The sequence below is a fragment of the Leptopilina heterotoma genome, unplaced genomic scaffold (assembly GCF_015476425.1).
Source record: "Leptopilina heterotoma isolate Lh14 unplaced genomic scaffold, ASM1547642v1 Lhet_54, whole genome shotgun sequence".
Lineage (NCBI taxonomy): Eukaryota > Metazoa > Arthropoda > Insecta > Hymenoptera > Figitidae > Leptopilina > Leptopilina heterotoma.
Window position 1 is genome coordinate 6,649,868 of NW_025111118.1, and position 18,011 is coordinate 6,667,878.

General features: G+C 22.8%; 1 protein-coding gene across 5 annotated transcripts in view; it reads left to right on the forward strand.

Moving 5' to 3' along the window:
* The first annotated feature begins 4,232 nt into the window (after positions 1–4,232).
* LOC122508474 (tricalbin-2-like) overlaps positions 4,233–18,011 on the forward strand; it is a 45,818-nt gene continuing 32,039 nt past the window's right edge. For 2 of the 5 annotated variants that reach the window (XM_043621843.1, XM_043621844.1), the window contains exons 1-2: positions 15,273–15,399; positions 16,445–16,690. In XM_043621843.1, the coding sequence (XP_043477778.1) occupies positions 16,630–16,690 (61 nt within the window). In that variant the 5' untranslated portion in view covers positions 15,273–15,399; positions 16,445–16,629. Of the gene's footprint in view, positions 4,377–8,300; positions 8,578–15,272; positions 15,400–16,444; positions 16,691–18,011 lie in introns of those variants that run through there. The other 3 variants (XM_043621845.1, XM_043621848.1, XM_043621846.1) reach the window with 3 other exon arrangements.

The window sequence follows — 18,011 nt, forward strand, 5'->3', positions numbered from 1 at the left end:
GAATTCGTAAAGTTTACTAATAAATTAGTAGAAATTACTATGTAAAACTTACTAATTCAAAAGCAAAAAATCGCAGTAACTAATTTTAATTAGTAAACATTTTTACTAATTAAAATTTAGAGAGTAATTTATTAATTAATTTCTAAATATTAATTAATTATATAAATATTATTAATATTAATTGTTATGATAATTACATTCAAATGATTAATTGAAAGTAATTAAAAATAATCAATTTTAATAATTTCGTAATATATAATTAATAATTTAAATTAATTTCATTAGTTTTAATTATGTTATTAATTAACAAATATAATTTTTTTAAATGAAACCTTTAAACTAAATTTCCAAATTAAATTCTCCCTAGCCTACCGTAAAAAAACTAAATTAAATAACAATCATCTCTTAAAATATGTTTTTCCCCTAATTATACTTTCTGCGGACGGTAATAATTTCCTATTTCCTGATGCGCGCTATTGTTTGAAAAAATTGCTTGTAAAATTGCGAAGCTCACAAAGTGTTCTTAGTTGAATTGCCTGTATATATGAGTAGTGCGTCAAAATCGCGCAGTAGGGAAACCACCCTTCTCTTTTTTATAATAAGCACATCCCCCATAGAATTTCACTCGTCGTTAGTGCACCCTTAATGTGTATATGCACACTTTTAGTTCGTTTCGCTAGCATGCAGCTGACGACGATATAACAATACTCCCTCAATTTTTAAGGGACGCCATATATTTCACAAACTACGTATTTACTCTCTAAATCTGAATTAGTAGAAAAATCTTTTCGGACAAAATCTTTCGACTTTCCTGTTTTTTTTTGCCGAGGGAACTAATTACTGAATATATGAGTAAAGAAAATTTTTTTTTACTAATTCCTTAGTCGAACTTTACTAAATTTACTTGCTATTATTTTTATTTGCTATTTTTACTTATGCTGCTATTTTTACTTGCTATTATTTTTATTTGCTATTATTTTTACTTGCTATTATATTTACTTCCTACCATTTTTACTTGCTATTATGTTTACTTGCTAATATTTTTACTAACTACTTTGTTTATTTGATACTATTTTTACATGCTATTATTTTTACTTATTAATATTTTTACTGCTTTTACTATTTATTTTACTTTCCTATTTTTACATATGCTATTATATTTACTTCAAGGCTCGAACCAGTGAAATTATTTTAAAATATTAAAATACGGACTTTACGGACCAAAAATAAAAAATTACTGACCAATTATTACACTGACAAAAATATAACCAGTCCGAGTCAAATAACAGAACACTTTATTTGAAACTATAAATTAAATTTTTCATAACTATAAAACATGAAGATATCGATAACTCCAAGTCTTCGACTAGAAGTGATCGATTTCTTCATGTTTTATAATAATTAAAGATGGCCCAGTGATAAAATCAATATTTTATATTATAAGAATTTTGTTACTGCAACTTCTTTAAAATTATTTTCAACATTTCAATTTAATTATTATTTTCTAGAATTTTTAACTAAAATTCTTCATTAAACAATTATATTTTTAATAATTTTCGAAAAAGTTATTTGTCAATTTTCAAATCCATTTGTTTACAATTCAATTTTATAAAAATTTCAATTATTCGGAAATTCTTTAATTGAATATATATTACAAAATAACAACTTCAAAAAATTTCAAAAAAAATTCAATTAAACTTTTTGAAAAAAAATTAATTTCACAGAATTGTTAATTAAAATTTTAATTTGAAACCTTTTCAGAATTCAATTATTTTTAAAAATTCATGCTATAATGCTTTTAATATTCAATTATTATTTATAAAATTTTAACTGAAATTCATTTTTAAATCAATTTTTATTAGAAAATTCAACTAGAATTCAATTATTTAAATACAAAAATTAATAACTTATTGAATAATTGAATGTTTCATTAAATTGAATTATCATAAAGAATTTTATCAACAAATTTGTATATAACTCAATTCTTTTGACAAATTGTAATAAAATTTTTACAAAAAATTTTTAATTACATTTTTCGAGAAATTCTATTAATATTGAATTTTAAATAATTGAAATTCTGTAATGAGTTTTATTATTTATGAAAATAACGAAATTATTGGGAAGACATTTATAAAAAATTTGTAAATAATTGAATTCCTTGTGAAATTTTAATTATTTTATGAATATATAATTAAATGTTTGCGCAGAATTTCACTAAAATTTTTTTTAAATAATTAAATTCTTTTGGATAATTTTATTAAAATAGTAGATATTGAAAATCATTGAATCGAGGAAAATTTGTGAAAATAATTGAAATTTTTGCCGAGTGTTTTATGAAAATTTTTAAAAATAATTGAATTGATTTCAAGAATTTTCTAAAAAAAATTTTAAATAATAATTGAACTTTTGCAACGAATTTTATTAAAATTTCCAAAAATAATTGAATTCTTACGAAGAATTTTATTAATTTTTTTCTAAATAATTGAATTATTCTAGCGAAGAATTTTATAAAAATCATTTTAAATAATTGATTTTTTTCAAAAAATTGTATGAAAATTGTGTTTGCAAATAATTAAATTCCTGCGAAAATTTTATTATTTATGAAAATAATTGAATTAGTAAAAAGAATTTTATTATTGGCGAAAATAATTAAATTACTGTAAAAATTTTATATTATTTATGAAAATAATTATTTATTGAATTATTGACAAAAAATTTATAAAAATTTTTACTTACTATTAAGTTTACTTGCTACTATATTTTTACTTACAACCCAGTTTATTTGATACTATTTTTACTACTTACACTATTTTTACTTATACTATTATATTTACTTGCTACTATTTTTACTATATATTTTTCTTTACTATTTTGACTTGCTAGTATTTTTCTTTTCTACTATTTTTATTTGCTATAATTTGTACTCACTACTATTTTACTTGCTATTATTTTTACTTGTTACTATTTTTACTAATTATAGTTCACTTTACTATTTTTACTTGCTAGTAATTTTACTTTTTACTATTTTTACTAATTAGTTTACTTTACAATTTTTACTTGCTAGTACTTTTACTTTTTACTATTTTTCCTATTTATTTTACTTTACAATTTTTATTTTTTACTGTTTCTAGTTGCTATTTTTTGGACACTATTTTTACTGTCCTTTTAAAATTTTTTTTTAAATTCACAATAGTATGAATTTTTACTAAATTGTGATCATTTTATTTTTATTTTTTTTTATATAAAGAATCGACAGATTTAAACTATGTAAGCTTTAAGTCTTTGCTTTTACAGTAAACAATTATTTCCTAGTTTATAGTCAAATTAGTCAAAATTGACTAAAATATAGTAGAAGACTACTAATTGAGTAACAGTAAATTTACTATTCTAATTAGTAAACTTCACTAACTCAATTGGTAGTTTACTACAAACAATTTTTTTACTACATTTTTTACTAACAATTTCTTTTAGTAATAATTTTCTTCACTGCCACTTTTTTTAACCAAATTTTACAGAATTTTTTATTGATATATACTTACAATAATAATAACTAATCAAAACTGTTTACAATAAATATTTTCCCAAACTTTAACAGTCAAAATTTCAGTGAAACTATTATTTCAATCAGTCACTTTTTGTTTTACTTTCGAATCAATTTAAATTCACTGATTCAATTTTTTTTACTCATGACTGATTTAATTTACTGATTCATTAGTAAAATTTTTTCTACTGATAAATAAGCAAATTTGAACTGATTTAAAAGCAAAAAGTAAATAAAAAAAAAAATTGAACAAATTGAGATTTAAAGAGTTGAATCCCCGCATAAAAACAGGAATCAGGAGCAAATATGAAAACGATGAGGATCAACGCCCGATGTGTGTAAGATAAAAAAAAAGTAAAAAGAAACATCCCCCTTTGGCATCATTTCAAATAAACTTCAAGATTCATCCTGCGGTGTTGTCTCGACTCTTACCCACACATAAATATATATAAAAGCATTGTCTTGATGCATGTAAATTGCACAAAGTTTTACATGTCGTTGTGGGTACTTGTCTCCCTTTTTAGACTTTCTCTCGTGTTTTACCGAGAGAGTCTAACACAAGAGAACCTTCCATGCTCTATTCTCTCTTTTATAACATAGTCGCACGCATCCCCCCTTTCTATGAGTTTCGCAGAAACACATCACATTTTCATTGAATGTCGCATGGCTTGAAATTCATTGTCACAGAGTGCACACGACGTCTCGCCTTATAGTAAATATCGTGCGTGATGTTTATCATGTCGTTCGAAATATCCTCACGTGGACATCTCGACAATCAAGGGAATACACACATCCACGTGTTTCTTCTCGTATAAGTTATATATAGACTTGCCAGGTAAGTTTTCACGATGGCATTTTGTACTATACTCTCTGATCGCGTCATCCTCTTACTTTTCTTCAACGAAAGAGAGCCTTTTGTCAACGAGCACAATGACAATAGGGCTTCAAAGGAAAAGTCAAAAATATTCAGCGTCAAACTTTTAATTCACCAAGAAAGGAATGCATTTTTAAGGTCACGAACATTATTTTTCTCCTCTTTGTCGGAATTTGTCACTTGATTCTATTTTAATTCTCTTCAAAATAATAATACGGGAGAAGAAATATAGATTACTCTCTAAATTTGCACCGAGAGAAAAGATTACTTGGAGTTGCAATTTTGTCCATGAGATAATTTTTAGTTAGTAAAATCTCCTACTGCTAATTTATTTTAATTGGGGTTACAATCTTTAATCTTTATCAATTAACATAGGTATTTTATTAGTCGATTTAACTATTTTTTTGTATCTAATACTTATATCTCTAAATCTGAATTAGTAGAAAGTTACTAATGAAATGACGAAAAGTCTTCCATCAAATGATTTAGTAATAATTTTACTAACAAATAGTGAAATTTTACTAATTTTTAGTAGATTTTACTAATTGCTTAGTAGAATTCTACTAACAATTAGTAGAACTGTTTTATGAATAGTCGATAAAACAGTTTTAGTAATTCATTTAGTAAAAAAGTGACTTTCAATTAGTGGAATTCTACTAAAACATTAGTAAAATATTACTAAAAATTAGTAATATTCTACTAATTGAAAAGGGGAAAAGTCTTCTATGAAAACTACTAAAAATTAGTAAAATTTTACTATTTCTTAGTAGAATTCTACTAATTCAGATTTAGCGAAAATTAGTTAGGTTGCTAACTAAATGTCCTGAGTAACGAACTAAATAGTAATAGTAACTAATAAAAATTAGCAGAAATATTTTAATTAACTAAATAGTAGTCATACTCTCTGAATTTGATTTAGTAAAAATGTTTATTTTAATTGAAATATTAGTGACTGACTTTTTGCATTTGAATTAGTAAATTTTCCTAATAGAAATCACTATTTATTTATTTAGTCTTTATTTTACTATTTAGGTATTTATTTATTTGAATTAGTGACTAACTCTTTGCTTTCGAATTAATAAACTTTACTAATAAATTAGTAGAAATTACTATTTATTTATTTATCTACTATTTATTTTACTATTTATTTATTTATTTATTTAAACTAGTGACTAACTTTTTGCTTTTGAATTAGTAAATTTTATTAATAAATGTAAATATTAATGAAAGATTTTTCATATAATGAAACTTTAGCAAAATATGTAAAACAACGAAATATATTATTAAAATTTTACTAAAAATGAAGAGTTGAATTTTTACTAATTTGAATTATCGGAAGACTTTTTACTAATCCTTTAAAGAATGTTTAAATTTAGAGTAACTTTTACTATTTGCGAAGTAAAACTTAACGGTAAAAAATGTGAGTTTTTCCATCAATTTTTTTAATCGCTCTCTATTGCTGGTGAAAATGAATTTCGAAATAAAAATCTGAGACGAAATTCAATATTTGCTAGTATCATTTTAATTAATAAACAATTAAGTTACTCTCTATATACACTAAAAAAAATTTTGTTGCTTCAAATAAACGATTACTTGTCTTTTATCACAAAAATATTTATTTGTATCAGGTAAATATCTATTTTTATGAAATAAATATTTATTTGCATCAGGTAAATGTTTATTTGTATGAAATAAATATTTCTTTGCATCAGGTAAATATTTATTTACATGAAATAATTTTTATTTAAGTCAATTAAATGGTATTTGCTTCAAATACTGAACTTATTGGTTTGAATACCATTTAATTGAGTTAAATAAAAATTATTTGATTCAAGTAAATATTTCTGAGTGTCTACTAACTGGGAAATCCGGGAAAACCGGGAAATAGTCATGAATTTAATTTGACCGGAAAAAAGCGGATATAAGCCAGAAATTTCATGCCAAACCGTGAATTTTTTCACCAAATTAAAAAAAAATTTATTATTTTAATTCGTTTTTAAAAAATCGCTTTTCATTTCAATTTTTTTAGATATTTATTTATACTGTTCTCTAAATTTTAATTAGTTAAAAATAATTAATTTAATATTAAAAAATCAGTCACTGATTAAAATATAGTGCCTATGTAAATAAATTTAAAAAAAATTATCGAATTAATAGAAATTTTGTGATATTCAACTGAAAATAATTAAATTTGTTAAAGAATTTCATTAAAAACTTTTTAACAAATCGAATTTTATTTTTAAAAATTTTTTCACAATAGATTCAATTATTTTTATAAATAGTAAAACTCATTGCAGAATTTCAATTATTTTTAATACAATTTTAATCGAATTCCTCGAAAAATGTAATTATTCTTAAAAATTTTATTAAAATTCGTCGAAAGAATTCAATTATCTCTAGAAACTGTAAAAAAATTCTTCTCAAAAATTCAATTATTTCCATAAATAGCAAAATTCTTCAGATTTACTAAATTCTTTTGAATATTATTTTTAAAAAAAATTCTTCAAAAGAATTCAATTATTTTCATAAATTTCCCTAATCTCAAAATTTGAATTATCTTTATGAATAATTAAATACATTGTTCTCCACAATTCAATTATTTTCAAAAATTTTAATAAAATTCTACGCAAACATTTAATTATTTTCATAAATAATAACATTCTTGGGAAGGTTTTAATTACTTTTATAAATAAATAGTAAAATTTTTTGCACAAATTCAATTAGTATCAATACATTTTAATAAAATTGAATTAATTAAATTTTCAATTATACTTATGAACAGACAAGATTTAAAAAAAAAATTGTAAAAATTCTTTGTTTAATTCAATTCTTTTTTTCAAATTTCCACTAATTTTAATCATTCTTTACTGAAACTTTTCTTCTTCAACCCCCATAGAAAAATATCATTAGTTCTAAAGAGTAAAAATAAAAATAATAAATAAAATAATAATTATCAAAAATATTATTTATTGTTAAAAAATAATAAATAATAAAAATAAAACTAAAACTAAATATACAGAAAAAACATAAATTTCATAAGAAACGACCCCCTCTAAAATTATCTAGAAAAAAAAAAAAAAAAAAAAACTAAAAAGCAATTTCTCCGGAACAAAAAAATTGACTTGTAATACAAAAATAATTTTTTTTTCACGTCAAAAACTACATAGTCTCAAAGCAAAAGAATGACCAAATTCGTTCTCGGGGCGTGAGTTTCAAGCTCGGTAAAATCTTAAATCACCGCGGCCAAGTTAAGGATCAGCAGGGAACAATTGCAGGTTGTCTTTTTTACTTTTTTTTTCTCTCTCTCTCTCTCTCTCTCTCTCTCTCTCTTTCTCTCTTTTCAAAAAGTACTCAACATAGACCGAAGTAAGTACACAGACACTGATCTACGAAGGTAGTGTGAAAAATGTGACTCGTCCTCAGAGTCAGTGTGTATATACAGAATGTGTTCTTTTATTTGTGAGCGTGTGGTCCAAGAAACTCAGGCACAGTAAAGTAAGAGGGTGATGAGGGGGGGGGGGATGACTAAAAGGGGGCGAGAGGGGGGTCGTGGGGGGCGACAAGGGGAAAATGTGTGTAGGGAGCAGAAAGGCAGGGATTCAACGAGAAGGAGAGAAACAAACACTATATAAGAGAGAAAGAGAAAAAGAGAGAGAAATAGTCACTGAGAGAGAGAGAAAAGTTATGAAGAGAGACACTAAAAGAGAAAATGTACTTGGATAGAAAAAGATGGAGAAAAAAAACCAGGGAGAGAGAGAGAGAGAGAGAGAGAGAGAGAGAGAGAGAGAGAGAGAGAGAGAGAGAGAGAGAGAGAGAGAGAGAGAGAGAGAGAGAGAGAGAGAGAGAAAGAGAGAGAACCGTTCTGTTACTTGGTTCTGTACCATGGTGGCAGGTCAGTGTTGCGGTGGTTACCAGACTTGCATGGTCGAGTCGGTATTATCCCCCATATTTTCGCGCGAAAACAAATTTATTTTTTCGTTTTTGAGAGAAAGAAGCGCAACGCTTTTTTTTCTGTGTGTGCACCTTTAAATGCAATTAAATTTGCAAATTCGCCAAAGATAAACACAACACACTCGTGTGCAAAAAGAAAAAAAAACCCATGGATACGGAAATGTGAATCCACTCCTGGAAATCTCAAGAGTCACGCGAGAGGAAGCAACAGGTAAAAAAGAATTTTTTACCTGGTGTTAAACTCCCTTCATCATCTTTTATAAAAGAGATTACGAATATTTATATATTTTTTTTTTTTGAAACCAATTATTATTATTATTATTGCTTTAGAAGAGAAGGAAAATTTTTTATTTTACATATTTTCTCCCTTCGCTTCACCCGGCAAAATGTTTCATTCAATCATCCGCACAGTATAATATGTTTGTTAAGATTCAATAAATCTCGTATATTTAAAAGACAAATTTAGATCTAATCGACGATCTAATCTCAATATAATTACGAATTAAAGATTAATTTAAATTATAAATAAATTCAATATGCAAAATTATGTATTAAAATATAAATTCTTTATTAATTTTGACGAAGGTTCTTCAGTTTTAAAAAAATACTATTTCAGGTCAGTAAAAGAATTAATTTTCTTGTAAATAATAACTTAAATCGAGTACAGATTCTAATTATTATAAATTAAATAGTTTTCTAATGAATCAAAAAAGGGGTAAATAAGACTAGTGTAGAATATCAAAAAAATGCAATTCTCGTCCCAAGTTTATAAATTACGGTAAATAATCTTATGCAATATCAAAACAACATGTTTTATTTTAAAAATATGATTGTTTAAAATTTTTATTTTTCAACTCCTTCTGTTATATTTTTATTGTTTATTATTTTATTAAGCAATAAATTTAAATTAAAAAGTTTAGATCGCAATTGTTGAACAGTAATTTAAATTACTGTTTAAATTAAATTACAGTTTAACAAACTTAATGTTTAGATCAAACTTTAAGTTGAATTTAAACTTACAGCTTAATAAAGAATTAAACAACACAAACAATTATGTAAATAGTTCAAAAATAATTGCAAACTAAAAACGAGCAGATATAAATATGAATAACCTGAATGTTAACAGGTGTTACTTCATTAAATACAGTAGCAATGAAATGCAGTTGAAAGATGAGAATTTCTCATTGAACAAAACTTGTTTTGCCTTATTAAATACCTATCTTAATTTTCATCTGTCTACATCATGCAGAGATGAATTCAATGCAATATGATAAATTGCTGATTTAATAATAATAATGAATAATTGGATCGAAAAAAGTAACAAATATATTTTGTATGCTCATGAAAATAAATCGATTTCTTGTCAGATTATATGAGTCTCAAAATAATTTTTCTATATTTTTTATAATTAAAACGTAAATTAAATTCTCGAAATACTCTCTAAATTTGAATTAATATTAAAAGTTATCCACTAATAAAAATTAGTAAACATGTTCAAACTGGAACCCAATCAGCATTTTTATTTTTTTATTTAAAATTTAATTTGAAATTTGACAGATCGTTATACTCTCTAAATTTTTTTATTATCAGCATCCAATTTTGGAAATTCGAAAAGTTAAATATTTTCTTTTCTTAAAAACCAAAATTTTTAATAATTAAAATAGTGGACAACTTTTCGATAATTCAAATTTAGAGAGTAACGATCTATCAAATTTCAAAGTAAAATTTAAATAAAAAAATAAAATTTAAAATAAACAGATAAAATTTTTTCCCCTGAAGAATATTTTCAAGATGATGCACCTTGCACCAAAAAGTTTTGTTTCTTATAGTGAATCGGTATTTTTTTTATATATAGGTATATAAATGCATGTACTTGAGTATATACATAAATGTGCGTATAAAATTGGTGGGGGAAAACTCGAATGAAGTATAGTAGAAGGAGGGGTATAAAGCGCGTAAGACAGATGTTGTTCAGAAACAAATAAAAGATCAGAGCAACGACGAACTGGTAGCCGAGACCCCATTACTACGATAATCCTTTCACGATATCCTCTCTATACTTTGTACTACATTTAACAACATTAAACTGTTTAGGATTGAAAGCAAACCAAAAGGAGAACGTAGAAACAAAATAAAATTAAAAAGAAGGAAATGATATTTAACAAAATGATAATGAAATGATTTATTTTTTAAAATCAAACCACATTCAATATCCGTTGATCTACTTTGATTTTAATTACACCTCATAATTATGTACACAAGAAACAAATAAAATTACCTAATTTTTATTTGCGTCTAATCGAATTTTAAACGATTCAAACAACTATATATATAATATATGTATATTGAAGAAGCAAAATTGTGCGTCTACTTTTTAAATTCGAATAATCGGGTCATATCTAATAATAAAATGACCAAAAATGGTTGGAAAATTTGAAAAATAATTATTCATGGTTACAGCTAAATAATTAAATTTTACTTAACTATGTATACTATATTTACATATACCCGTGTAGAAAAATTTCTTGGCGCTAGCTAGCAGTGCTAGATACATGGTAAATTTACATGCAGTCTAGCGCTGCTAGCTAGCGCCACGAAATTTTTCTACACGGGTAATTATAATAATAAATAGGAGTAATTACTAATTCAATTAATTCAATAATTTTCACAATATTTTTTACAATAATTCAATTACTTTCACTAATAATAAAATTTTTCATGAAAATTCAATTTTTAAAAAAAATTTTGATTAAATTCTAAGCATGAATTTAATTATTTTCATAAATAATAAAACTCATAGAAGAATTTCAATTATTTTTATTACTATTTTAAATTAATAATCATAAAATTCAGTTATTTTCACAAATAAAGTTTTCCACAATAATTCAATTATTTAAACTATTAAATTTTCATAATATTTAAAAATTTATTATTTAAAGCAATGTTCATAAAATTCTTATGAAGAATTAAATTCCTTTCAAAAATAATAAAAAATTTTCACAGAAATTCAATTATTTTTAAACATTTTAATAAACTTTTCGCAATAATTCAATTAAATTTTCAAAAAAAATAAAATTCTTCTCAGAAATTCAATTATATTTGAAAATTTTAATAAAATTCTTTGCAACTATTTAATTCTTTTTACAAATAATAAAATTCATCGCTGGATTTCAATCATTTTTAATACAATTTTACAGGAATTGATTAAAAAATGTAATTATTCTGAAAAACTTCATTTCAATTCTTCGAAAAAATCAATTATTTAAAAAAATGTTTTTTTAATATTTTTAGGAAGGACTGAGTAATTATTTTCAAAAATTTAATAAAATTATTCGAAAGAAATTAATTGTTTTAAATATAATTTTTATTAATTTTTTTTTTAAATAATTCAATTATTTTTTAAATAAAAAAAAAAATTTTCTAAGAATTCAATTATGTCGATAAATAAGAAAATTACTCCCGAAAATTCAATTATTTTGAGATATTTCTATAAAATTCTTTTTAAAAGTAGAAAATTTCTTCTTGGAAATTCCATTATTTTAAAAAATTCTAGTAAATCGTTCGCAAGAATTCAATTATTTTCATAAATAATAAAATGTTTTTTAGGAAAATCCAATTATTTTCAAAAAAATTCAATAAAATCTCCCACAGTCATTCAATTATTGGCAAATTTTCTAATAGAATTCTTCGTAAAATTCAATCATCTTTAAAAACTTTTCGCAATTCAATGATTTTCAATATCTACTATTTTCATAAAATTTCCAAACAGAATTCAATTATTTACAAAATGGTTTGTAAAAATTTTCGTAAGAATTCAATTCTTTTCGTGAATAATAAAAATTTTCATCAATTCAATTATTTAAATTAGAATTTGCATAAAATTATTCGAAAGAAATGAATTATTTAAAAATATTTATAAAATTCTTCGCAAGAATTAAATTATTTTAAATTCTTTCATGAATAATAAAATTCGTAGCATAAATTCAATTTATTAGCAGGATATGCAAAAAGTAAATATTTTTGATAAAAATTAGGAAAAAGTCAGGAAAATAAAAAATATGGAATGGAATTTTTGTCAATTTTGTGAAATTTTTTATGAAAATAATTGAATTCCTTTAAAAAAATTATTATTTATAAAAATAATTGAATTCATGTGAAATTTTTATTATTTATGAAAATAATTAAATGTTTGCATACAATTTTATTAAAATTTGTTTTAAATAATTAAATTCTTTTTGGAAAATTTTATTAAAATAGTAGATATTGAAAATAATTGAAATTAGAAAAAATTTTGAATAAATTAAATTGAAATTAGGACAAGAATTTTTTTTGACATTTATGAAAATAATTGAACTTTGGAGAAGAATTTCCTCCAAATAAATAATACTAGTTCCACAAAATAACGACTCAAATCAATTTAATTCAATTTAAATAAAAAAGTATTCCAGTAAATTTAATTTCAAGTAAATTTTTACTTGATAATAGTCAAATAATGTCATATTTCCCCTGAACCAGCACCTGAACTTCAATATTGATAAAATTGCTGCCCCATTATTCCAACTACAATATTGCTGCAGCATTTGAATACTAAAGAAATTACAATACTGCGCTAAAAGTTCAATCCCTTTAGAGGTATATTTACTAACAACAACTTCTCCAAAGTTCTGAACATTCAAATGAACGAAATTATTTTTATCTTCGCAAATATTTTCGCAAAAATTACTACACACTCTACTTGAAAATAATGTAAATTAAATATTTTCTTATATCGAAACAAATTTCTATAACATTAAATACTGAAAAATTAAGTACTGACAAAAATTTTACTGCAAAAAAATTCTAATTAACAAATGTAATAAAAATATCGTCCTTCATTTGAACATCCGAAAATTTAGAAACAGTAAAAAAAACTACTCAGAAGTGATGAAAAATAACAAAAATATGATTTTGTCTAATTTTGATTTTTGTGTAAAAGGGAAGAAAATAAAATCAATTATTTACATATGAATAAATCAAAATTTGCATTCAACTATTCGCAAAAGAAAAACTTTCCAATATATTTATTGCAGTAAGTCGAATATGTTATGTTTCATGACAGGTGTATGATTGATAAAGAGCGTTTCATCATAAATCTCAACTAAAATTACACAGTTATAATTTTCTAGTCCAGACAAACGGAACTAAGTACGGTATTAAATTAAAATGACATTTTGAAAATGTTTAAGAACGAAATTGGGAATATTGAACCGTTGCACGCACGATGCCGTTACACAACTGTGCATCGAGCGCAACGGGTCGGCATTAATGTGTATGTTTGTATATACACATATATAAAGAAAGTGCTACAACTTCCATAAATTATTGTCATTACAAAAGACTAAAATCCCCCCCCTCCCAATTTTCTTGAAAAAGAAAAAAAAATACAAATTTGCTAAGAGTTTTTTAATTCTATGAATACTCCACTATCTCTAAATTTAAATTCATAAAAATCTTTATTATTTTGAATTAGTCACTGACTTTTTGCTTTTTAATTAGTAAATTTCACTAATAAATTAGTAAAAATTACAATTAGTTAGTAAATTTTGCAAATTCAAAAGCAAAAAATCAGTCACTAAGTCAAATTAGTAAATATTTTTATTTTTACTAACTCAAATTTAGAGAGCTCGACTGACTTTTTCTTCTGAATTAGTAAAAAGTTACTAATAAATTAGTAAAAATAAAAATTACTATTAATTAGTTAATTTTACAAATTCAAAAGCAATAAGTCAGTCACTAATTTAAAATTTAAATTAGTAAATATTTTTACTAATTCAAATTTAGCGAACTTGCAACCTATTACTTGACAATTGGAAACAATTTTAATAATAATAATAAAAATAATAAAAAAATATTTATAATAATAAAAAAAATAAAAAAAAATTTAAAATAATATAAAATAATTAATTATATTATAATAAATAATATTTCTATTCTTCTAACATATAATCAAGTATATCGTCTAATTGATCCAAACAGCGCTTAATTGTTTCGAATAATAATTATTTCATACAAATGATTATCTTTTCAATAACTAATTTGATAATTAGCATTGTTATTTTCATACCTCATATTATATCTCCCTCTGCATTTTAATTTCAAAGGAACGTTACAAAAAAAAAAATGGTAAAATCATTAGACTAAAAATAAACTCACAATGCCTGGTGATAACATTTTTAGCTCTTTTGGAGCTGAAAATTTCACTAAATTTTTTTTTGCTTCCTTATTATTGTTCAATAACACTTAAATATATTTTCGTTACATTTTTACGTAATAATTCGGTTTAGTTATGAAATATTTTTTGAAAAGAAAAAAAAACTCGTAAAAGTGATTATAAACATGTGCGGTTTTGAAATTGTATTTTAAAAACAAAAAAGAAATATTTTAAATAAACATTCAGTGAAAAATAAATAATTTAATGTCGAAACAACCGGAATTTAAATTCAATTTAAAAACTCGTTTTTAATTACAATTTTCTGCATAATATTAAATTTTTCAAGGGGAAATTTTCCGCACTAGTAAAAATTTGTATTCAAAATTTTTCACATATATCAATTTAAGAAAAGAAGGAAAAGAAAAAGTATAGAAATAATGTTCTTTTTTTTGTTCTAATTGTACCTAATTACGTACTCTAGTCCATTAATTTTTTTTGAGCCGAGAAAATAAGAATTTTTTTCAAACTCAATGCCTCTTGGATAAAAAAACTATTAATTAAATGTTAGCGCAGACGCGATTCTTGTGTTCGTGGTGGAAAATACATGAAAGCAGGACTTCATCCAACCAGTTCGATTTCGCGAGTGAAGAAGCGAAGAGTTCATCTTCGTTTCATATTTTGAAACACGTGTTATAAACAAAATTGTTTTCTTTTAAACATTTAATAACATTTCATTGACATTTTAATTGTGAATAATTGTTTTTATTCAATTCTAATTTATCCTAATTAATTTTGTAGCAAATTTACTTTTGCAATAAAACAGTTAAATTAAATTGTAAAAAGGTTAATATTTAACAATTTTACGATATTAATAATTAAACTTTAACAATATTAATAATTTGGCAAGTTAACAATACTAAAAAGTAAAAACTAATAATAATATTAATAGAGAAATAAAGTTAATTAATACCACAAATATGATAATAAATAAAAAATACAACAGTTAATTTTTTTACCCAATTTCCATTTTTGTTAAATATTCTTCAAATTAATGTACTCAACTAAAAGTGTTAATAAACAAAACAAATATACTATTAAAATAATTAAAATTGTGTCTATGAAATAATAAACAATATGTGAATAAAATAATGCAACATTAGTTTTATTTTTTACTTTAAAAATTTTTGTGGAAGGCAAAAGCTAAATTTTTGCTTAAAAAAATTTATTTCTAAATTGAGAAACAGGTCTTTAAATCCTGAGTGACATTTAATGTGACACAAAATTAACTATAAAAGCGAGTATTCATACATTATCCACATGTGTTATATTTTATAACACGAATTTATGAGTATAATTATCAAAAATTAGTCGACCGGGTTATAATTTTCATAACGGAAATAAAACTCGTTGAAATTCCATCCTTAAAATTAGATTTAAAAAATTATGAAATGAGAAGTCAAAGCACCGTGCTTGTATATGAAAAGTACACCGTCAACTCAAACCGGAATTGTATCTTTCGATTGAGAAAATTATTTTTTAATAATAATAATAATAAGAAAAATAATAAGAAGAAGAGGAATAATAATAATTAAATTTAATAACAATTATAATGATAATTAAAATAATAATTATAAAAATAATATTAATAATAAAAATAATAACAAGAAAGACTTTTATTCTAATTCGAATATAGAAGTTAGGATTAATTTTTTAATTAGTATTGTCTTTAATTATATTTTCAAAACACGCCTATTATGAAGATTCATTTTTTCAATTATTAATATTAATTATAATATTCTATTTCCATGAAATAGTTAATTATCGTTTTGATTTTAATCCTGATAATTTGAAAGGGGAAATTGAATGAAAATGGGAATTATTCTTATAGAGATATATAGATGTACGTATGGCGTGATTGAGAGTCATTTATAAATTGAAAAAATAAATTCCTATGCGAAATTATTCTCACCATTGCGGTAAAGATTAAAATATTCAATGCGAAACATGGATTTTTGACAAACTGCCAAAAATTGAAAGTGAAGAAAAACTACTTTATTAGTGTTGAATTTAGAAATGCAGTTACTATCCACATTCATGACGAGACATCTGAAACGTGGTACTTCCCTTAAAAAAGGTACAAACGTACTGTTATTAATTATTTTATTAATATTTTAATTATTGTTATTTGATCAATATTCTTAACATATTATTAATATTATTTATTATTATTATTATTTCATTAATATTATTTTAATGGTATTATTAATATTTTATTAGTATTCTTAATATTATTAATTTATTAATTATTAATTATTATTATTTAAAAAAATATGTAATTTTATCACTTATATTTTTATTTATAATAATTTTTTTAATACGCCGAAGACAATTTTGATGGAATAAAACCAATTGATAAAGATTTTTAAAGGACTAACTAAACAATTCATTTTAATCGTTATATCAATGAATTCATTTAGTTAATAAAATTTTTCTTCGAATCAAATACAAGTACAAAAAAATTAATTTGAAATTAGAAATTTATTATTAAAAATCCAAAGTTTGATTAAATTATCCGAAAAACAGAAAAAAGGAATAAAGTTAAAAAAAATATTTATTCAAAATTCTATTTACGCAAATCTCTGAATAAGAAAATTTGATTCACAAAAACTAAATTTTTTTTGCTGCTGAAAGATTTATTAAATACAAAAAAAAATTTATTTGATTCAAATAACCGATTACTTGTCTGTTATGAAATAAACATTTTCTTAAATCAAATAATTTTTATTTTATAATTACTAAATTATAATTTATAAGTCAAATAAATTGTATTTGAACCAATAATTTCAGAATTTTTTAAATGATTTAAATAAAAATGATTTGAGTCAAGGAAATATTTATTTGACAGTAGACAAATGATCGGTTATTTGAATAAAATATTTTTTCAGTGAACCAAAAATGTTCATTAGGATTTTATTTAAGAACTATAAAAATTAATATAATTAAAAAAATTATTATAAAAATAAAATTAAATAAAATAAATTAAATAAATTTATTAAATTTTATTAAAATAATAAAAATTATAATAACTATAAAATTTATTATAAATATAAACGTATAAAACTATTAATAATATTAATTAATAAATAAACAATTAAATAAATAAATTAATTTATTATTTATTTAATCAATTGCTATATTAATTATGTTTATTTATTAATATTATTAATTAATTTCAATTAAACTCCTGTTTTTAAAATATAGAAATGAAAACCTCCAAAAAAAAAAAATAAGAAGAATATACGTAGAAAAGTTAAACGAAAAAAAAATGTTTTCAATTTTTTCGAGAGGTAAAATTTCGCGGTATTTTTTCTTTTACAATTTCCGGTTTAAGATAAAGGCGCATGATCTAATGACTTATTTGATCAATATTTTTACTGAATGTCTGCATATGGATA